This window comes from Phyllostomus hastatus, unplaced genomic scaffold (genome assembly GCF_019186645.2).
Source record: "Phyllostomus hastatus isolate PE091 unplaced genomic scaffold, TTU_PhHast_1.1 phas_scaffold_78, whole genome shotgun sequence".
NCBI classification, from domain to species: domain Eukaryota; kingdom Metazoa; phylum Chordata; class Mammalia; order Chiroptera; family Phyllostomidae; genus Phyllostomus; species Phyllostomus hastatus.
In genome coordinates, this window is record NW_025334041.1 from 84,291,118 (window position 1) to 84,314,534 (window position 23,417).

General features: G+C 36.4%; 1 protein-coding gene across 3 annotated transcripts; it reads right to left on the reverse strand.

The window, feature by feature from the left end:
- Positions 1-305: 305 nt before the first annotated feature.
- On the reverse strand, positions 306-23,179 carry NFU1 (NFU1 iron-sulfur cluster scaffold). Of its 3 annotated transcripts, none has more exons than XM_045828703.1 (9): positions 23,073-23,113; positions 20,927-21,027; positions 19,178-19,241; positions 17,327-17,462; positions 16,339-16,405; positions 10,921-11,035; positions 7,724-7,784; positions 4,200-4,374; positions 306-464 (listed from the first exon to the last, which is right to left on the reverse strand). In XM_045828703.1, the coding sequence occupies exons 4-9, from the start codon at positions 17,452-17,454 to the stop codon at positions 420-422; spliced, it is 591 nt and encodes a 196-aa protein (XP_045684659.1). In that variant the 5' UTR covers positions 17,455-17,462; positions 19,178-19,241; positions 20,927-21,027; positions 23,073-23,113; the 3' UTR covers positions 306-419. The 3 variants fall into 3 exon arrangements, with proteins under 3 accessions (XP_045684659.1, XP_045684658.1, XP_045684657.1); XM_045828702.1 differs by having other exon boundaries at positions 19,102-19,241; XM_045828701.1 differs by lacking the exon at positions 19,178-19,241 and having other exon boundaries at positions 23,073-23,179.
- Positions 23,180-23,417: the final 238 nt, after the last annotated feature.

Consider the following 23,417-nt stretch of genomic DNA (forward strand, 5'->3'; position numbering starts at 1 on the left):
TGTTTTTTTTAACAAGATAAAAATTCAGTAAAAATAGTTTCGAACATCTCATGAAAAGCTAAGCCATTTTGGAATATTTTTGAAAAGCATTCTCTATTTATTTCTGTATTTAAAAAGTAAATAAATTAGATGAGAGAAAATGTATTTTAAACTGCTTTGCACATTATGCAAAGAATTAACCATGAGAAATGAAGAATAAAAATAAAAATATCCCTGGATAAAATGCACATGTAGAGAAGATGATTCAGGATGTTATAAATAACTCATATGAGGTAAAGCAAACATGTAATATTTATAAATCATTCTCTAAAGAAAGGCATATTTTATTAATCTACAAGTTCCTTTGCAGATTAATAATAAAAGCTTGGTATCAACAAGTCCAATTGCTGAGCACCCCCCCCAAAAAACTTCAAATTATTTTAAGGTGAGTTTCCTTCTTTTTCATTTGATTCATCTTCCATAACCTAGAACCAAAAAAATAAAGAGAATTTAAGAATCAAGAAAAAAATTAGAAATTGCTATTTTCCTGTTTTTAACATTACTTGTTTACCTGAAATACTTTATAACAATGCATGTCAATAAAAATAAATCTACCAACAGCCCCAAAGAACAAGGTTTGCATTGTAAACCGGTAACCTAACAACAAAAAAGCAAGCTGAATATTAGCAAATTAAATAAAAGCAATGGTCTCTATTCCTTTTCCCCGAAAGAGGCAACAGCAGCCAAGTCTCAGCTGGTCAGAGAAGACTATGATGATTAACTGGTATTTCCTAACTATAAGACTTTTTTATTTCTCCCCCGAAGCACTTTATTTATTTAGATGTATTCTGGGATCTATACCAAACCATTATTGTAAAAATATGTATTAGGAAAATGTATCCCTAAAAAAGAGAGGGAAACAAAATATACTAGCAATGACTTGGGCTTACTCTCAGATAAAAATTCATTTTAAACCTTAGAAAAATGTTGACTTTCATTTTTAATAAGTTAATAAAACTACTAATGAAACTATCTGAAGAATAAAAACCAAAACTATTAATATCCTTTCATGAGTTAATATATTACTCAAATAATAAAGAACAACTCCTTCAGTAAGGAAAAGTTATATAAACCTAAGAATTTTTTTTCCCTTCACCATACCTACAATTAAATGCCAATTCAAATTTACAGCTGACAGCCTCACCCTGGACAAGTAAATAAAAGTGTTCCTTTGTCAACCCACTACAGTGTCAACTAATACAATTTTTTAAAAAGCATACAGAAGAAAATGGAACAAAAGTAAGTTTTAAAAAATCTAGGTGAAATCTGGTTCTGATCTGAGACAATCAATGGAGAAACAACTGTCTCATAGTTTCTCTTCTGTGTTGAGTAAAAATGGGTATTTACTTCCAAGGAATTGATATTTAGCAACACCCAATCCAAAAAATTTTGTCAATCAACTCCTATTTTAGGCAGAATATTCCTAACTTTGGGATAGTATTTCCAAATATTCAATACACTATGTAAGAACATGTGTAACAAACAGGGCTAAGTGCTGCAGAGAGCACAGAGTGGAGCACAGAGACCTAGATATGACTACAAGTCTATCAAGTAACTTACCCATGAACGTGAAGCTGAAACAGACACACAGAAAGCAGCTTTGGACCAAAGTAGAGAGAACTTAAAAAACGAGATGATATGCATTGTACCAAAAGGACCTATTTTAATATCACCCAGAGATGAGTGATTCTCAAAGGAGCTGAAGGGAGATGCCTTCTCTGTAAAGGCACAGAATTACCTGAAGAGTTTTATCGAATTTCTAATTTCCACATACACTTTCCCTTCTTGATAATCTCTCTCTTCATAAGGCCATGTTTCCTGGCTGAAAATTACTGCGGTGAGGATCACTATTACTACTTAGAAGATGCTATATTTGACTTCTGGCAAGATGGAGGCATAGGTGGATGCACTGTACCTCCATGCACAACCAAGATTAGAACAACAACAACTTAGAGCCAGAATAACACCCAGAACTGACAGAGAATTTATCTAAATGGAAGTCGGACAGCCAAGAAGTTGAAGTAGACCCATTCATCCAGAGCAGTAGGAGGGGCGTTGAGGAGAAGCGGGCGCGGGTTGTGGCGCGTGGAAATCAGGGAGAACTGAACACATAAGGCACTGGGTGCGAGTAAGCCTTCCGGGATGCGCAAGATTGCAGCGGTGGACCCTGAGTACACAAGCAGCAGCTGGTGGACCCAGTGAGGCCGCATTGTGGACCAGGGCAGAGCATGCAACCCAGGATCCCAGGAAGGGACTGAGATCCCAGGAGAACGGAACTACTGCCATTGTTCCCTCCCGCCCCCGCCCCCGCCCCCACCCACAACGTCACAATCTAGCGACTGGGGTGCCCAGCCCCAGTGAACACCTAAGGCCCCGCCCCTCACCGTAACAGTCCCCCAGGACTCATCCTTTTGAGCGACCAAGAAATAGCCAATCTATCAGATGCACAGTTCAAAACACTGGTGATCAGGAAGCTCACAGAATTGGTTGATTTTGGGTGCAAATTAGATGGAAAAAATGCAAGTTACCATAAAAGAGATGAAGGAAGAGGCATGGAGAGCCAATAGTGAAGGGAAGGAAACTGGGACTCAAAACAATAGAGTGGACCAGAAGGAAGAAAGAAACAACCAAGCAGGAAAGCATGAAGAAATAAGAATTCAAAAAAACGAGGAGAAGCTTAGGAAGCTCCAGGACATCTTTAAACGTTCCAACATCCAAATTACAGGGGTACCAGAAGGGGAAGAGGTAGAGCAACAGATTGAAAACGTATTTGAACAAATAATAAAGGAGAACTTCCCCATTCTGGCAAAGGAAATAGACTTCCAGGAAGCCCAGGAAGCTCAGAGAGCCCCAAAGAAGTTGGACCCAAAAAGAAACACACCAAGGCACATCATAATTACATTAGCCAAGGTAAAAATGAAGGAGAGAATCCTAGAAGCAGCAAGAGATAAGGGGACAGTAACCTACAAAGGAGTTCCCATCAGACTGTCAGCTGATTTCTCAAAAGAGACATTACAGAAAAGAAGGGGCTGGAAAGAAATATTCCAAGTCATGAAAGACAAGGACCTATATCCCAGATTACTCTATCCAGCGAAGCTCTCATTTAGAATGGAAGGGCAGATAAAGTGGTTCTCAGATAAGGTCAAGTTAAAGGAGTTCATCATCACCAAGCCCTTATTTTATGAAATGTTAAAGGGACTTATCTAAGAAAAGAAGATAAAGAAAAAACATGTACAGTAGAAGGACAGCAAACTCACAATTATTAACAACCACACCTAAAGCAAAACCAAAAGAAACTAAGCAAACAACTAGAACAGAAACAGAACCACAGAAATGGAGATCACATGGAGGGTTAGCAACAGGGGAGTGGGAGGAGGAGAGAGGGGGAAAAGGTACAGAGAATAAGTAGCATAGAATGTATGTTGAAAATAGATGGGGGAGGGTAAGAATAGTATGGGAAATGTAGAAGCTAAAGAACTTATAAGTATGACACATGGACATGACTAAAGGGGGGGGATATGGGTGGGAGAGGATATGTAGGGTAGAGGGGAGTGAAGGAGGAAAATGGGACAACTGTAATAGCATAATCAATAAAATATACTTAAAAAAAAAGAAGATGCATATTTCTTAACTATCTTGAGGGCAGAAAAACACATTGACATCAGGCTGTAGATAAAGCTCTATAGTTTTACTAAATACTGTTTTACTATAAAACAGTAGGATCTCTTGATAAGCTTCTTGTCTGCACATTTAAAAACAAGTGGATAAATATAAGAACAAGAAGTAGATAAATATGATGTGATAGAGCTGTTCTTCTAAAGACTTCTAAATCTCATCTATAAAACACTGTTTGAATCCACTTTTCCTAATTTTTCTACAACTGGAGCAGCATTGTATGTATGCCCTCTGAGTCTCAATTTTCTATGCACAAAATGGAAATGACTCATTCAATATACTATGGTATTAGAACATTAAATGAAGTAATATTTGTAAAAATGTCTGGCACATAGTAGGTATTCATAACACTAAAGTTAATTCTAAATTAAGGAGTCTTTAAGTCTGATAACAATTGCAACACTAAGATCCAGCCCTTAAGAAAATGTCAGGTCATGAATTTCTTTTCTTCTCAAAATCTAAACCATCACATAATATTGGCATACCTGTTCTACGCCTTCTACTTCTGGAATATAAAACTGTAGCATGTTCTGAATTCCGTTTTTCAGAGTAATGATTGAACTAGGGCAGCTGGTACAAGAACCTTGGAGTTTCAGCTGTACGATGCCATCTTCAAAGCCCTTATAGATCACATCTCCCCCATCTTCCTGCACAGTTGGCCTGTGGTCACAATATATTTGTGATATATTTAATAGAAGTTTTCATCAAAGAAATTTAATACAACTCAGCTTACATATATTTTTTATTTTACTCATTTATTTTTAGAGAGAGGTGAAGAAAAGGGAAAAAGGGTGGAAAAGAAACATCAATATGAGAGAAGCATTGATCAGTTGCCTCCTGTATGCACCCCAGCCACGGACTGAACTGCAACCCAGACACGTGTCCTGACCAGGGATCGAACCAGCGACCTTTTGCTTTGCAGAAAGATGCCAAATCAACTGAGCCACACCAGTCAGGACCAGCGCTTAGATTTTATATCATTAAAATTCACAAACTTAGCGTTGCTTTTACAATAGAGAACAATAAATGTAGCTAGTCTCATTTGTAATTTTAGTTTTGCCAACTTCACTCATACAAATATTTGCTCTACTTATATTTTAATCTTGCATATAATAATCTTAAGTAATTTAAGATTTCAAATTTCCTAATAATTATAGTAATTACCTAAGATAAACTTATTAAATTTATTTTGGGTAAACACAGGGAGATTGACACATGCCAGTTATTTTTTTTCAGGTAAACTTTTCATTGAAATACATTAATACAGGAAAACGTACAAATCATGTACAATCAATTAATTTTCACAAAGTGAACATACATTTGTCCCAGACCAATAACAGAACACTAGCACCTCAGAAGCACTCTTGTACTTCCTTCTAATCACTCCTCCCAACCAAACATTAACTGTTTCCTAATTGTTATTACTGATTGGTTTTGCCTTTTTCTTTAAAGATTTCATTTATTTATTTTTAGAGAGAAGAGAAGGGAAGGAGAAGGAGAGAAATATCAATGTGTGGTTGCCTCTTACACGCCCCCTCCTGGGGACCTGGCCCACAACCTAGGCATGTGCCCTGACTGGGAATTGAACTGGCAACCCTTCAATTTGCAAGCTGCTGCTCAATCCACTGAGCTACACCAGCCAGGGCAGTTTTGCCTGTTTTTTAACTTTAAAATTTATAAATATAAATTCCATTTAGAAACCATATAGCATTCACTCTTTTGTGTCTGGCTTCTTATGCTGAGATTCATCCATGTTGTTGCATGTAGTACAGTGTGTTCAATCTCACTGTGACATAGTATTCCATTAAGTGAATACGCCAGAATCTGTCCCTTCTATTGTTCATGGACAGTCAGTTAATACAAGTTTTTTATTTTTACGAATGGTACAGCTATGAATATTCTTGCAAATGTCTTTTGGTACACATATATAATGCTACTGGGAATATACCTGAGAGTGGAATTGCTGGATCAAGAATATGCACATGTTCGGATTTAGCAGATAATGCTAATACAAACGTACATTTCTATCAAGAGTATAGGAGAGTTCTGTTGCTCCACATCCTCACCAACAATCGGTGCTGTCACTCTTAATGATTTTAACCATTCCAGTGCATTAGCAGTGATAGTTCATTGTGGTTCTAATTTGAATATTCATAGTGACTAATGAGGTTAAGCACTGTTTCATATTTAGTGGCCATTTGGTTACTACTGTTTTTGATTTGATGCTCCAATGCTTTTGGGAAGAGACTGCTCCAGTCTCCATGTGACTGCTTGTTTTTTTCTGAATTATAGGAGTTTCAAACTGTATTGTCATATATGTATTATAAATACCTTCTCTGCACTTTGCTTTTCACTGTAAATGGCATCCTTCATTGAAGAAAATACTACGGTCTAATTTATATCCTCTTCCATGATTTTTCTTGTGTCCTGTTGGAAAAACTATTTGCAAATGCAAAGGTCATGCAGATATTCTATTTCAAATTTTCTTTGTGATTTCTTTATTGACCATGATCTACTTCTCATTTGCCCCTATTACAAGGGTATAATCCTATAGCAGGGGTGTAAAACTCACTTTTCACCGGGGACCACATCAGCCTCACAGTTGCCTTCAAAGGGCTGAATGTAATTTTAGGACTGTATAAATGTAATTACTCCTTAACGGTTAAGCAAGAGTTCAGTGCTGCCACTGGATAGAAACAAGGTGCCAGGCCTTGTGTTTGCCACCTGTGTCCTATAGGGAGCCCAACTATGAGTCTGGATGTTTCCTGAGGCCCCACCCTGCCTGACTGATCCTAACCTCCAATTTTATCACCCCTAGAACTGTAAGACTGCCACAACTCTGTTTAGCTTTCCAACTGCTTTTTGACTTCTTAGTGTGTTCCCTACCCAGCTAAAAATAAGTGCGTGCCTTGGGAAAGAACCTCCAACTGTTAGGCTTACTTTTTCTTAACTTCTCTCTAGGATCTTGGCCCTTTAAGACAAAGCTTCATTGGTGACCCAGAATTTTCATTTTTGTATTCCCATCTCAACAAATTTGCTAAAAGATAAATGGTTTCCCTGAGTCTTAGCAGCTGCCCCTGACGGGCTTTTCATAATCTAGCCTCACACTGAGACTCAGCAAATGTTCTGAGGGGAGCCTCAAAATGCTTTCTTTCTCTACAGGATCTTGTTTGCTTTGATAACTATTCAATGCCTTCACACACAAAATTTTCTTTTAATTGTATTTTACCTTGTTTTTCTAGAATTTCTGACCAAGACCATTCATCTGCTAGAAGTAAAATGCTGAAACCTGAAGTTTTCCACTTATTTAAATTTATTCTTTATGGACAATAGCCTAAAAAACAAGTAAACCTCTCCTTACAATCTTCCCAAACACTAAATGATTTTTTAAAAGAAATTTGGTATTATAACAATATCAAACAAGGAACATGTATAAAGGACCCATGGACAAAGCAAAAAGGGATAGGACTGAGGGTAGGAGGTGGAGGTGGGTGGGTTGGGGGAGGGTAAAGGCGGGGAAATGGAGACAAGTGTACTTGAACAACAATAAAAAAAAAGAACTTAAATGGTGAATGTGTAACCTGGCTGGCATAGCTCAGTGGATTGAGCCAATCCACTGAACCTGCGAACCAAAGTGTTGCAGGTTCAATTCCCAGTCAGGGCACATGCCTGGGTTGCAGGCCACGGCCCCCAGCAACCGCACATTGATGTTTCTCTCTCTCTTTCTCCCTCCCTTCCCTCTCTAAAAAAATAAATAAATAAAATCTTTTTAAAAAATGGTGAATGTGAACAATAAATTCATTTACTATGTTTAGATTGTTTTAAAATTTGGAATGAATATAGATAATATATAGGCTTTAAATTCAACTGTCATGGTTACCTACTATGGTTTACATTAACTTATACTTCTTTTAAAACTCTACTATAATCTCACAACCAAAAGTAAATTGCTATAATCAAAACTGGCTCTGCAGTATATCTGATTTCAAGTAGAAAAATAAGCACATACCGTATTCTAGTGTCTAACAATTCTTTAATCATTGCCACAACTTCATCATCTTCTTCAGATCCTAGAAACAATTACAAATAAAACATTATCAATACTATAAATTTCATAGCCATCCAAATACATTTATTAAAACAGGGCAAATTTAATTTAATCTTAATGTCTCATTAAAAAAATAAAAGCACAAAACATTTAATTTGGTATGGTAATAAAGTAACTTTGGGGTAAAAGAATGATCACTCCTTAGATTCTCTGAAGGAAAATTAAGGAGCACTGATCCATTCAGTATCTGGTGATAAAGGTGAGTGTCTGAAATAACTTAATCTTCTAATGACAGTAGGGTCTGAATATTTTGGCCAATAAAATTGTAAACTTTCCTCATTCTCAAGACTGAAAAGTAGCAGAAACAAGAAGTTGTTTGGATTTTGATGGAAACTTTAGATACAAAAAAACACAGCTACTTTTGTAAGTTACATTTTTAATTTCCTAATTTTGTGATTTTAAAAATGATGATCATTACTGAATATAAATGTAAGCCTTATGGAAATTTCCAAAATGTTCTGCAAATCTGAGCAAAAAGTTGTCTTTAAATTTTGTTTAATTTTTGTTTTTCTTTTACTTTGTAAGGTTATACAACAATGATTTTCACCAAAGCCTTTTTATGGGTTTTAATATTTTTGAGAAATTTACCTTCAGAAAAACTAAAAATATAAACAATTCAAATTATACCATAACATATGTGAGCTCCATGTGAGGTTCTTCTTCCAAGTACTTTACACAAAATAACTTACTTTCATCATATACAAAAAGCACAAACCATAGGAAAAAAAAAGATTATGCGGCTACATTAAAAAGAAAAGCTATGCTAGCTTTGGCAACACAAACACTGTAAGTGGGATGATAGAGATTATCATGGCCCATGAGCAAAGATGACACACAAATTCATGACACATTCCATATTTTAAAATTTGGAAAAAGAAAAATTTTTGAATGACAGAAGACATCCTACATACAGTGAAAAGATAAAATGATGGTTTGGAGAAGTTATCTGCTATGAAAAAATATAACTCAGAATATTTCTTATTTTTTCACATGTAAATTTCTTTATTATTGTTGTCGACACTATTGCAGATGTCCCCATTTCCTCCCCCACTGCCCCCTTTCTCGCAGCCCTTGCTCCCCCTTCCTCTGGCCATCACCACACTGTTGTCTGTGTCGATGGGTTATACATATACTTTTTTTGGCTAATACCATCACCTTCTTTCATCCAGTCCCCCCTCCCCTCTGATAGCTGTCAGTCTGTTCCATGTATCCACATCTGTTTCTATTTTGTTTGTCAGAATACTTTTTAATAACCTGATAAAATGGATACAAAAAAGACATATAATTCTATTTTTTTAAATGGGCAAAGATTATGAACAAGAAATACAGTGTCCAGCAGAAGTAAGGCCTGCTTGAGTGTGGTTGGTAGGGTAATATAGGTGTAATAATTTATAGTTTTAACTTGATCATTTCACCTAAAATGTCATATGGTGTGCTTGAGTGTGATATTGTTGTGTTACAGAATTACATGCTTATGATTTTGTAATAAAAAGGGGTATTATTTGTGCCAGACCCTATATATTCACAAGGAAAATAATGACCAGTAAACATGAAAGCCTTCAGGTTCAGTACTATAATACTAAGGAAATGCAATTAAAGCAAGATACCATTTTACACTTAACATATTGGTTAAAAATATAAATGACACTAAGTGATAATAAAGATATAAGAAAGTTAACATTTTTATACATCTCTAAATTGTATGTAAATTAGAACAATTTATGAAACAGTGATCCTACTTTTAGGAATATACTCTAAAGAAACTCTGTACAGATACATAAAGAGGCTGTACAAAAACACCCACTGCAATATTTGTAATAGAATTAGCAGGAACAATTCACTTGAACATAAGGAACACCCACTGAATATTTGTAATAGAATTAGCAGGAACAATTCACTTGAACATAAGGAACAAAATAACTCTGATTTACTCATACAATGACTATCCAGCACTTAAAATATAATAGAATTACATTTTTTACAAATGTATTTCAAAATATTATGCTCAGTGGAAAAAGGAAAGTTGCACAGAACATGAGTTACTTAAAGTTTAAAAACAACACCTAATGTTATATACTCCCTGCAGAGACTTGTAGTTGCAGTAAACGTTGAAAAGCAAACTTAAAGGAGAAAGGGGAAAGACACTGGGGTTGTAGGGATCTAGCTGTATCTTTAATATTTTATTTAAAAATGGGTCTTACAACAGCCCTGACCGGTTTAACTGGTTCAGTTTGGTTGAGCATCATTCCGCCAAGTGAAAGGTTGCTGGTTCTATTCCTGGTCAGGGCACATGCCTGGGTTGAGGGTTCAGTTCCAGGTCACAGTCCCTGTGTTTAACAGGCAGCCAATTGATGTTTCTCTCTAACATCAATGTTTGTCTCCCTCTCTTTCCCCCTCCTTCCCCCTCTCTCTAAAAATAAACAAATAAAATCTTTAAAAAAAAAAGGGTCTAAAGCAATTATAGCCAAAAATTGACATTTGTTAAATCTGAGAGGAGGGCAAATGGGTAAGCTTTATACTATTTTCTGAAGATTTTTTTTAAAGATTTTATTTTTTTTAAAGAATTTTATTTATTTATTTTCAGAGAGGGACGGGATGGGGGGGGAGAGAGAGAGAGAGAGAGAGAAGGAGAGAGAAGGAGAGAGAAGGAGAGAGAAGGAGAGAGAAGGAGAGAGAAGGAGAGAGAGGGAGAGAGAGGGAGAGAGAGGGAGAGAAACATCAATGTGTGGTTGCTGGGGGTCATGGCCTGCAACCCAGGCATGTACCCTGACTGGGAATTGAACCTGCGACACTTTGGTTCGCAGTCTGCGCTTAATCCATTGAGCTACGCCAGCCAGGGCAAGATTTTTATAGTTGGAAAATTTAGTTTTGTATAACATTCAACTTACAGACAAGTATTCAAAAATGATGTGCAAAACTAGTATAATATACATGAAGTTTTATTTCCTCTGGAATTGGTTCCAGAGCTATATATATATATAATACAATGATAAAAATCTGTATTCCCATGACTTCTGAAATTAAGACCTATATGAAAAAAATATGAAAAAAGTAGAAGTCTTTCTTATAAGATAAATATTAATTACCCAACATATTACCTGCTTCTCCTGAAGATGTTTCCTCAGTAACTAAGGGTAATCCAGATGCAAAGAAATCCATGATTGTTGCATAAATATCTGGTTTCAATAAATTCCAGTCTAACTCTTCACTTTCCTGTAAGTGTTTTAAGGAAAATGCTAAAATTTCCATCCAAGGACACAGACAAATATAAAACAATACCTGTATCTTCTAAGAATCTTTTTCTATATATATCCTGTACTATGCAACAGTACCTGTTTCTGGAGAATACATGTTACTTCCAGTCCTTAAAGAATCTGGTTTACAATGACTTTCAGAAGATACAGTTGTAGAACATTTCTCATTCACTCATTCGTCAAACTTGTATTAAGTGTGCTGTATATACCATGAGCTATATAGGGGATACTAAAATGATGAAAAGATATTTTTTCATGAGGTAAAGACTGTTATGTTTAAAGAGAATGATAAAGAAATTTCCCATTCTTTTAAATAAAACAGGATATAACTGCTTGATCAAATACATAGGATATCTGACAACTATTAAAAAATTCAATTTACATACATTACTTGAAAGTATTAAAGAAATCCAATGAGACAACTGTAGAACCAAAACATAGGATATGTTATCTGTGGCTACTGTGCTAGAGGACTTGTGAACTGTCAACAAGATCAGTATCCTTAAGAAAGAATCTATAACTATTTCACCCCCAAACCTGGCCAACCAGTTAATTTTATAAATATTTTTAAGAAGGTATAATTCATAGATACTTAAATAGTACTAACATCTAAAAAGAAAAAGGCAGGATATATTGTTTTAATTTTTTAAAGGAGAGCTCTTTAGGAGGAAAAACTATTAGATGCAGTCCATGTAGACTCAGGAAGTGCTGGTTAGGGTCCATACTGAAATGCTGTTAAAATCGAGGCTACATGCATAAGAACTATTTTTGTAATGGACTGAGAACCAATTTAGAGGCAGTATACTAAAGGGGAGATACATGGACACTGCTATGGATAAAAGAACAAAACTAGCAAGATGCCTTAGTGAGTAGGAATGGAAACTAGTTCAGGGTAGATTTTTTAAAAGATTTCCTTTATTTTTAGAGAGGGGAAAGGAGAGAGAAAGAGAGGGGGAGAAACATCAATTGGTTCCATGCCCCCAGCCCACAATCCAGGCATGTGTCCTGACCAGAAATTGAACCAGCAACCTTTCAGTTTGCAGGTCAGCACTCAATCCAATGAGCCACATCAACCAGGGCTCAGGGTCACTTTTGAGTAAATTATTGGAACATGGATCAAGAAGGCTACCTCATATCTTCAGTAAATAGCGGCTCTATTAAGTAAGGAAATCTCAGTATTAAAAAAAAAAAACAATTTCCTGAAGTTGTCTGAATGAGCGAAAAAGGCAGCATATAAGCTGAAAATATACTTACACATTTAGAAAAAACATAAATAGACTTCCGGCCAAGATGGACGCATAGGTGGACGCACCGTACCTCCACGCACAACCAAGATTGGAACAACAACAATTCAGAACCAGCATAATACCCAGAACTGACAGAAAATTTATCTGAATGGAAGTCAGCCAAGAAATTGAAATAGACCTGTTCATCCAGACCAGTGGGAGGCGCGGAGACGAGCAGCTGGGCACGGGTTGCGGCGCGGAGAACCGGGAGAATTGGGCACATAAGGCAACCAGGAGTACGTGAGGCATCTGGGGCGAGCAAGATCGCAGAGGGTGGCCCCTGAGTACGCAAGCGGCAGCTGGCAACCCAGTGAGGGGCGATTGTGGAGCAGGGCAGAGCACGCAACCCAGGATCCCAGAGAAGGGACTGAGGTCCCATAGAGAACGGAGCAACCGCCATTGTTCCCTCTCCACTCCGCCCTCACATACAACATTACAATCTAGCAACTGGGGTGCCCAGCCCTGGTGAACACCTAAGGCTCCGCCCCTCACCGTAACAGGAGCAACCAGTCCAAAAAAAAAAAAAGAGAGAGAGAGAGATGGCTCAAACAGAAGCACAAATCAGTGTCCCAGAACTCATCCTTTTGAGCGACCAAGAGATAGCTAACCTATCAGATGCACAGTTCAAAACACTGGTGATCAGGAAGCTCACAGAATTGGTTGATTTGGGTCACAAATTAGATGAAAAAATGCAGGTTACCATTAAAGAAATGAATAAAAATGCACAGGGAACCAACAGTGATGGGAAGGAAACTGGGACTCAAAATAATAGAGTGGACCAGAAGGAAGAAAGAAACAACCAAACAGGAAAGAATGGAGAAATAAGAATTCAAAAAAACGAGAAGCTTAGGAACCTCCAGGACATCTTTAAACATTCCAACATCCAAATTACAGGGGTACCAGAAGGGGAAGAGGTAGAGCAACAGATTGAAAACGTATTTGAACAAATAATAAAGGAGAACTTCCCCATTCTGGCAAAGGAAATAGACTTCCAGGAAGTCCAGGAAGCTCAGAGAGCCCCAAAGAAGTTGGACCCAAAAAGAAACACACCAAGGCACATCATAATTACATTAGCCAAGGTAGAAATGAAGGAGAGAATCCTAGAAGCAGCAAGGGATAAGGGGACAGTCACCTACAAAGGAGTTCCCATCAGACTGTCAGCTGATTTCTCAAAAGAGACCTTACAGGCAAGAAGGGGCTGGAAAGGAAATATTCCAAGTCATGAAAGACAAGGACCTATATCCCAGATTACTCTATCCAGCAAAGCTATCATTTAGAATGGAAGGGCAGATAAAGTGCTTCTCAGATAAGGTCAAGTTAAAGGAGTTCATCATCACCAAGCCCTTATTTTATGAAATGTTAAAGGGACTCATCTAAGAAAAGAAGATTAAAAAAACCGTGTGTAGTAAAAGGACAGCAAACTCACAATTATTAACAACCACACCTAAAGCAAAACCAAAAGAAACTAAGCAAACAACTAGAACAGAAACAGAACCACAGAAAGGGAGATCACATGGAGGGTTAGCAACAGGGGAGTGGGAGGAGGAAAGAGGGGGAAAAGGTACAGAGAGTAAGTAGCATAGATTGTAGGTAGAAAATAGACAGGGGGAGGGTAAGAATAGTATAAGAAATGTAGAAGCTAAAGAATGTATGACACGTGGACATGAAGTAAAGGGGGGAATGTGGGTAGGAGAGGGTGTGCAGGGTGGAAGGGAATGAAGGGGGGAAATGGGACAACTGTAATAGCATAATCAATAAAATATATTTAAAAAAGAAAAAGCATAAATAATGCATAAAGAAGCCTCTGAATTATCAATTACAAATCAAAAGGAAAACAGGCAATTATTGAAGATATCAGGTAAATGGAATAGCCCATGATGAGGAAGGTTAACTGAAAGAAAACAAACGAAATCTGCTATTCTACCTATTAAATATCAATGCACACCCTCATTTAGAATGTTATTTATTGGTTATGTCATTTCATTAAGAAAAAACAGTGGAGCTGAAGAAATTTCAAAAAAGGGTAATTAAATTATAAAAGAGAAATAAATAATGATCTACCAAAATCAAATCAAGAAAAAAAAACATGTAAGATACAGTCACCTTTTTATCTAAACATATTTTTATACAGCGTAAGCTATATGAAAAGAACTAAATAAAAATGTCTTAAATACATAATTTCCTGTTTATAAAATAAACACAATAACTACTGTATTTTTGGACTGTAAGACGCACTCCCCAGCTGCCATTTGGGAGGAAAATGGAGTTGAGTCTTATAGTCCAAATGTAGCCTACCTGGCTCACAGGATCCGGGGGCAGGGCAGCAACCTATGTTATTTATGTCATTAAATATTTTACCCCATTTTTTTTGCTTCAAAAAAATTTTTTCCTATTCTCCTCCTCTAAAACCTAGGTGCATCTTATGGTCCGGTGCATCTTATAGTCCGAAAAATTTGGTAGTTGTAAGAATTAAATTAGATAATATATGTAAAGTACTAGAGCCTTATCAAACATGTTGATGATATTAAATAAATGCTAGTCCTTTTATCCCTCAAAAAATATCGAAGAAAGAAAACTTAAGAATAAAAAGCACAAGCCAGATGTCTCTAAACTGGTCAAGACTGAGGGTCGGTTAACACGGATTTGCTCACCATGATCCTATATTTGGGGGAAGGAAGGGTGAAAATTCAACTTAGGAAATTTTACATCACTGTTTCCATCTACAAAAATTCGAGTGCATACTATATGTTTCCCATTGTTCTAGGTAATCTTAACAACATGGACAATCTTTATCTTCACAGAGTTTATATTCTAGTGCAGGAAAGACAGGGAATAAAAATAAATGAAAAATATGATTAAGGTAAGTGCAATAAAGACAATGAACAGGGTAATGAGCTCTTGGGGAAAGGACCACTTTCACAAATATGGTCAAGAAAGAGCTTTCTGAGAAACAGGTACAAAGGAATACTGGAGGAGATGTAACACGTTCCTAACCCATATGTCCACTTTCATGGTACATCAGAATACTCCTTTCAAATTGCTTATGAGGAGTTGAATGAATGTTTTTATTCTGATGCAAAACTGGACAAATGATTAAGTTCAGTGCATACAAATCAATTAAAAGATTTGAAAGGACACATAGCTCTGGCTGGTATAGCTCAGTGGAATGAGTGCGGGCTGCGAACCAAAGGGTCGCTGGTTCGATTCCCAGTCAGGGCACATGCCTAGGTTGCAGGCCAGGTGTACAGTAGGGGACACATGAAAGGCAACCACACATTGCTATTTTTCTCCTTGCCTTCCCCTCTCTAAAAATAAATAAAATCTTAAAAAAATAAAAATAAAAGGACACATAGTTCAAATTTAAATAGTTCATTTCTCATTTATCTATTAGACTTAAAAATTAAACAGCCTTTTCTAGCAAATACCACCTTAGCTGCTGCAATGGGTAGCACATTTATCTTGGTTTCTTGACATTTAGAGGTTGACCACTGCTGAAAAACTTACACAATCCACTGCTCTTATGTGTGAAGCTCAGAAGTGTTATTGTAGGATAGCAGAATGAGTCAGATGCCAGGAGGTGAGTGCCCACTTTGAAAGGAGAAATATATATTCAATCATTCTGTTGGTCAAGTATATATATTGTGTGACTATTTATTTGTTTCCCTTTTTATTCTATCAGTTACATTATAAATTAGTGAGATAATACTTGGAAGCCTAAATTCTAGTCTTGGCCCTGCTATAGGCTACCTATATAATCTTGGACACTGCATTTAAACCTTAGAAGCTCAAGTTTTTTTCTTTTGAAAAATGAGAGACCTGGAAATTCTATTAAGTAATTCTTTAAGAATGTGAGAAGTAAACTTGAGATATTTTAATAACCGTATGTATAAACACATGAAGAATGGAAATTCTGGAGAGGGGGATCCAACTCAGAAAGTACTAAAAGTGCTTATTTTCTATCATCCTATATTTTTACCTTTGTGACAGTAATAAAATCTGGTCCAAAGAAGACACTCTTCACTCCTTCAATCCTAAATAATTGCCTGTGAAAAAATAAAACATAACAGATAATAAATGTTTAATTATAAAAAGTTTATACATAAGCAAAACAGAGAAAAATAAAAGAACTTCCATGTACTCCTCACCACCTTCAAACCATGGCCCGTCTTGTTCTGTCCTCCTCCCCTACCACCGAGCAATCCCACAGGAAGAATACAGGGCATTTTTATTACTGCAGCAAAAGGTCCCTCATTTCCCTTCACATTCAGTCGTCTTGCTTTACCTCCATGCTCTGCTAACTTTTGTTTATGGCAATGACTTATTTTTGTTTAAAATTTTCTTCCAGCTTTGTTGAGATATAATTGACATGAAACATTATGTAAGTTGAAAGTGTACAATGCGATGATCTGATACACATATATGGTGAAATGATTACCACAATAAGGTTAGTTAACATAATTTTATGGTTTATATACTTTACCATCTGACATACATTTAAATTGTCTCTACTGGGCAGTTTTTAAAAGAAGGAAATCATTCCATATCTGATAACTATTATTATTTATAGTTGTAAGTGGATTTATTATAGAAATGACTTCATATCGAAGCATCTAGAAATTAATCTATTCTTAAGAATTAAATGAGTAAGTTTTCATTGCTTATTAAAAGCAGTTTTAAAGATTTAGAATGGAAATTTACCATATTATCATTTTGATGGGTTTTCTCAAGTAAAAATATAAATTTTTATGTGGCCATGAAACAGCTCTCTCAAATACATCACTTTTCAGGAGAGGGTTTCCTAATATCAACTCTTAGTTTTCTTTATCCCTTAACTGAAAAGAAAGTATTCTCTGAAAAAAAAAATGCAGTGCACATAAAAATGCAATAGCTCAATAAAGCTGCCTTAACCCCAAAATCAGTTATGTATGTTTCTTGGTAAAAGCAAGTGAAAAATAGTAATATACCTTGCCAGAGGAGAGCGAAATGCTGCAGCTGGTGTAGGAAAATCCATGGTCCTTGTCTCAAGAACTGGTTTTCCTGGAATAAACTTTAAACTGTTGGGATTTGGGGTATCTTGTGTTTGAATAAACATGTATCTCACTAAAAGAAAAAAAAGAAAAAACATTATTCTAGAAAGTAATAGTTAACAGTTTATAGACTATGAAGTACTCATTATCAGAGAACCAAAAGAAGAAAAATTAGTATATTAGAAAATAAGACTGTATTGCCCAAACTGACAAAATAAGAATTTTTAAAGACAAAAAGGCAGTTTATCAATATATTTATAATTGCATTCAATTTTATATTAATTTTGATTATTTAGTTTGTTACTCAACGGATTCCAGTAACATCCTACATTTAAGTAGGGAGGTATATTATACTTCAGGAATCATGTATGTATTCTGTGTGATGATTTATGATTATGATGCCAATGGCTACTATAATTATAAATTGTCATCACTATGATAGTAATATAGTAAAATCTTACATTCTCTTCTTTCCAAAGTGCTACCATTCTTTTAAAGACAAATGAATTTTTAAAAAGGTATAAATTTCAGCCCTGGGTGGCGTAGCTCAGTGGAATGAGCGCGGGCTGGGAACCAAAGTGTCCCAGGTTCGATTCCCAGCCAGGGTACATTCCTGGGTTGCAGGCCATAACCCCCAGCAACCGCACATTGATGTTTCTCTCTCTCTCTCTCTTTCTCCCTCCCCTCTCTAAAAATAAATATAAATAAATAAAATCTTTAAAAAAAAAAAGAGCTGACAAAAAAAAAAGGTATAAATTTCTAATAATAACTAATATTTATTGTGAGCCTACTATTTACACACCAGAGACAGGGTTGAATGCTTCAAATGTATTTAAGCCTTTAACAACCTTATGAAGGTACTATTATTCCCATTGTATAAATGAAACTGAGACTTAGAGATAAGTAACTTGTTAAATTATATAGAGTTAAGGACCTGCCCAATGGTATCGAGTTAGTGACATTATAAATTATTGTGTAAGTGGAAATCTATGTGACTTACTTTCTGGAATAAAAATTATTTTTACAGGTTCTTTTCTCTCTTTCTTCTAGGCCCAAGATTATATTGAGAATGAATTCATTAAAGCAGTACAGAAAGAACAGAATCTTTAATTTCCTACCTGAATTAAAATGACAACATCTTAGAAGACAAAAGGATAGACAGGGCTAGGGTTTTAAAACTATTAAACAGACCTTTACTATTTATTATAAAAATAAACCTTCTGACCAAAAAAAAAAATACCAATTCTCATCATAGAGCAATATATTGAAATAGGTTAATTCAATGAGTTATTAACATGTGCTGAGCATGGTGCTAAGCATTCCACATGAATTACATTATTTAATCCTTACGTCCTGCCAGGGAGGTACTGTTTCTATCCTGTTTTTTTACACATATGGAAACTAAAGCTCAGTGTCACTCAAATAAACTGATAAAACTGCCAATTTCCCATCATTGACTTGCTTACCCACTGTGCATACCACCACTCCATACTTAGTGCCAAGCATAACAGGAAAATACATTTAAAATCAGTCTTATCTTGTCACAATTCTCATACCACACAACTTAGAAAAGATGGTAAAGTATCAAAGAGCAACAGTTTCATTTTAAATTAGAGATTAAATGTGGCAAAACATATGGTTGTTATGGAAGTGCTTTTTTTAACCTTTACAAGAGAACATTCTAATTTGACAGCTGAGAATTGTTTTTGCACCTCGCCATGCAGTTCCAGCTAACTGATGTTGAATCATTTCCTTGGTGAAGTAGAAATTGAAACTAAAATCCCATACATTTTGCTTACTGAAGCCATTGTCCTATAAGATATCAGTTGGTGACTTGGTGACCAGGAAAATCCTAAAAGAGAGAAATTAAAATGATAACCTCAATGTCCAAGTGCTTGATCTAAAACGTTTATACCTCTAACCAATAAATGCCTCTGAAAAACTATGTTACAAGGGAACAATTTTTCAGATGGCACATTAAAGAAAGGACTTTCTGTAAATATAAAGACAAGAAGGTTCTTTTAACCCTGGTTCTGACTTACCATTTCTCGCCATGTTTCTTAACAATTTATTGCTAACCAAAAGCTCCACACATGTTATGCACTCTACCAGTATTTGAAAAATTAAATCTAGATTTATTCTACTCAATCCATTTGTGTAAAACTATACATACAGGAAGAAACATTTTTAGAAATAATTGAAGGTAAGAACTGTAAGTGTAAAAAATTTTTTAACAGAGCACAGTCTACATATACTACCTGAAGTAGGAAGTAATAAATGACACCACTACATAAATTTTCTTTTGATAATGAACAAAGCTATTTCAAAAAGGTAATTTGACTTGGTATTAACAAAATCATTCCAATTACGATCTCAATTTGGTTTCATTAGGTATTTCAAAAAATACTCCCAGGTCCATCATCCAGAAGGACGCCCCCAGAAGTGTCATGATGTTTTCACCAGGACAGAAAGGCTGATCCAAAATAAGTTTTCCTATTGTGCTTGGTACTTATAGGTAGATAGGTAGGCAAAAGTTCCTTCAAAATCACAGGTGAATGGTGCTGAAAGTCAATCAAAGTTTAAAATCAGTAGCTCTCCCACTGGAAAAGCCTAGATGACCACATAATTCAGTCCTACAGTAATTTAAAGTCCAATTTAAAAAGCTTAACATGCTGAGTTACTCAATATTTAAATTATTCTGTGATTGAAGAAAGCAGGCAAGGCACTCCTGTTCTTGTCTTAATAAACAGTGGAGATAAGGTCTCTACCCTAATCCAACCCAAGCCAATATCCCAAGTCAGCCATCTTCCAGAGCCTGGCCACAGAAGGTGTTCAAAGTGGTGATGGAAATGCAGATGGGACAAGAGCTGAATCCAAAGCCTTACAGCTCCATGAGCACATATAGATACGTATTTACAATGTAGACATACACACCTTCCTCCCAAGGTTCCCTAGCCACATGACAGTGGTCACATTTCAATAATTTTTAATCCTATCTTAAAATCTATTTCCAATATTAAAGAAAATAAAAACATGTAACATCAACCAGATTATTTAAAAAAACGGATTAATGTTGAAAGAAAAATTATAAAATACTACATTTTATGGTCTGGATAAAAGCTACAAATTTACTGATTTTTAAGGTATTCTCATCACAATGAAGAGGGCAACAGCTTAAAATACATGATTCTTTGAAACACAAACCCATCTTTTTATCATATTCTTTTCACCATATTTTCATTTCAGAAATCATTTATTGAGCAACTCATATTTCAGAAGATGTGTTACACAAGATACCGAAATTCCACAGATCTGTTGGACATTTTGCCCAGGATTCTTACAATTTTATGCCAATATGTGTAAGCACATGATTACAGCAAAGTGTGATGCTGTGATAGGAAAAAAATGCTACATCCTTTTATAGGCATCAGAATAGAAAATTTATAAATTCTCATCTTTTATGACCCACAAAATTTTATTAAGGCAGTTTCATTAGCTTCTGAAAAACAATTTGCTCTAAAAGAGGTGAGATTTTACCTGTGTTACATAAGGTTGGAGGTAGTGAGAAAAGTGGTCTTTGTGCAAACAGATGCAGAGGCTGTTTCTTCGTGGTGTATGGAGTCATCATATGACAGAATCTACATTTAAAAACAAAAATGACATTTTAAGAAATAATCTTTTAAGCTTGGTTTCTAATTCTCATATATTAAAAAAGCCATAATGAAAATAATAAAGCCAAACTTTTATTTTCTATACACATTATTTTCACTTTCTTAGGCAAGGAATAGCTACAAACAATTTAAAAACAGGAGTTCAAGGGGAGAGTTACGGCCCTGATGACTGACTGTACACAGGATACTGCAGTATCTGGTGCAAGAAGAAATGCATCTATACTAGTGACTCAAAACCTGGAGTCCCAGACTCAGTTATACATAGAGGAAAAAAGAACTACAAACTATTTTTCCCTTCTTTTTAAATTTTTAAAAACTAGGCAATAGACTCACACGATTCCAAATTTAAATGAAAAGAAGAAAATACAATGAAAAGTCCCCCTCCTTTTCTGTTTCTAACACATTTCCCTGAAAAGAGAGAACCCATATTATATGGTCTGAGAGGTGTTTCAATACTTCAAAAAGTCTACTAGAAAGTGTACTATTCTCCTCCAAACTGCTAAAGAAGCCAAGAATCTATATATGCTTTTTGACTGGAAGTGTATCAGTAACTTACTAAGTTACAATACTATTGTAACTTTGGTTATTCCATTAATAGAGGAAATGTTGATTGGCTTTTACCTGCCTTTGACAAATTCAAAACAAAGAGAAAAGGGAAAAACAAATATTACTGGAAAGGAAATAAAAGGAGAGTTGAGTAGTGAAAATTTTAGAAATCTGATGCAAGCTCTTTTGGAATTTAGTGTACTTTAAAATATTACATTTTTCACTTCACAGGAATCATTGAGGAATTTTAAGAATATATATGATCCCCCTTTTTTAACATCTGATTATTTTCACCTGCAAACTCATTAAGGGACTGTCTTCATTTCTATGTCCCTGAAGCAGCTGGCATGATGGCTTCAGTTCTTCACCCCTACAATGAAATTAATATTCACAGCCACCTCATAAAGACTGGGGCAAAGATGGATCCAAATAATCCTTGTAGACCCTGAGCAGGTAGCTCAGTTATGAGCTCAGTGAATGCATAAATAGGTGGAACAACAAATGGATGTTTCTCTCTCCCTCACTCTCTCCCTTCTTCTCTCTCTAAAATCAATAATTTTTAAAATGAAACATTTAAAAATGATTCATGTAAAGTTCTTAAAACAGTGCTGCTAGGCCGTGTAGTTAGTGTTCAATAAATGTTAGTTACCATTGCTATTATTATGTGACAGACGACTCAAACATGAGAGACAGGTGACTAACAAATCCTTCTAGAAACTTAATTTTTTTAAGAAATGCATTTAAATTTCAAGAGCACCATTAACACTAAAACTGCTTAAAACGAGATTAAATTCCGTTGGGTCCTTCTCTCTTTTTGTTCTAGAAGTGAAACTGGGATACAACACATACTGAAATTCTCAGTGCTCTTCCCGTAAACAATGTTGGCAAATACTACTGGCAGGGCGCGTGGGAGGGGGAAAACAAGGGATCGCAGTGGCTTTAAGTGGTGGGGAGGAAATCTAGGTGTCTGGATTCTCATCCCAGTTTCATCACCTAGATGCTTTGTGCCCTCAGACAAGTCACGTACCCTTTCTGGGCCTCACTGAGAAAATGAAGAAATGTGGTGAGATGTTCTCTTCCAATTTATGACATTCTGATTTTGTTTTTAAAAGGCAGAAGAAATGTGAAGAGCTACAGGAGCTACACGATTTCAAATGAGCTCTTAGCGTTGGGTTTCTACAGCCAGTCTCTGCTAACCTCCCCGCCGCAGGACTCAACCACAGGGTCTCAGAGCCCAGGGGTCAATGCAGGACGGTTTCCGCCCGAACAGGGGGAGAGGAGCTGCCTCAGCCAGATGCCCACCTCCAGGGCTCAACCCCCAAGTGCTGCGACGAGGACGAAGCCGAAGGCTCGGTTAGAGGCACTTTTCCCCACCCCATCTGAGGGAGTAGGCAGAGCAGTTACTGCTCCACTGCCTAAGTTCAGCGGCATTGCTATACATACGGAGCTCCGGATTTGTCACCTACCGCCTGCACAACCCTGCAGCAACCGCCGCAGCACCCAAGCCCAGCCAGGACGCCGCCATCTTAGTCCGAGTGCGCGAGCGTGGAACGGGCTTCCCCTGTGCGGAGGAGCTGCGTAAGTTCCGCGCAGGCGCAGGCACAGCCCTCCCGGAGCTGGACTAGCACCGTAGAGAGCGCACTCTAGGGACAGTTTGTAGGCTCTAGTTGTTTTTCACCTCCCAGTGCTCAAACCCCCGAGACCAGCCACCTGTGTCCCACCATTGCCTGGGGGCTGCTCTGGTCAAAACCACCCACAACATCTATGTTGCTGAACCTGGAGGATCTTCTCAGTTTTTACATTTCTTGTTC

Bases quoted from the DNA above. Each gene is read 5' to 3' on its own strand.
- NFU1 (XM_045828701.1), bottom strand. From the start codon at position 23,131: ATGGCGGCGTCCTGGCTGGGCTTGGGTGCTGCGGCGGTTGCTGCAGGG. The intron at 17,463-20,926 runs GTAAAATCTCAC...TTTTTCTTTTAG, and splicing joins TCCAACCTTATGTAACACAG to TGAGATACATGTTTATTCAA. The intron at 4,375-7,723 runs GTATGTGCTTAT...TTGTGACCACAG, and splicing joins TTGTTAGACACTAGAATACG to GCCAACTGTGCAGGAAGATG.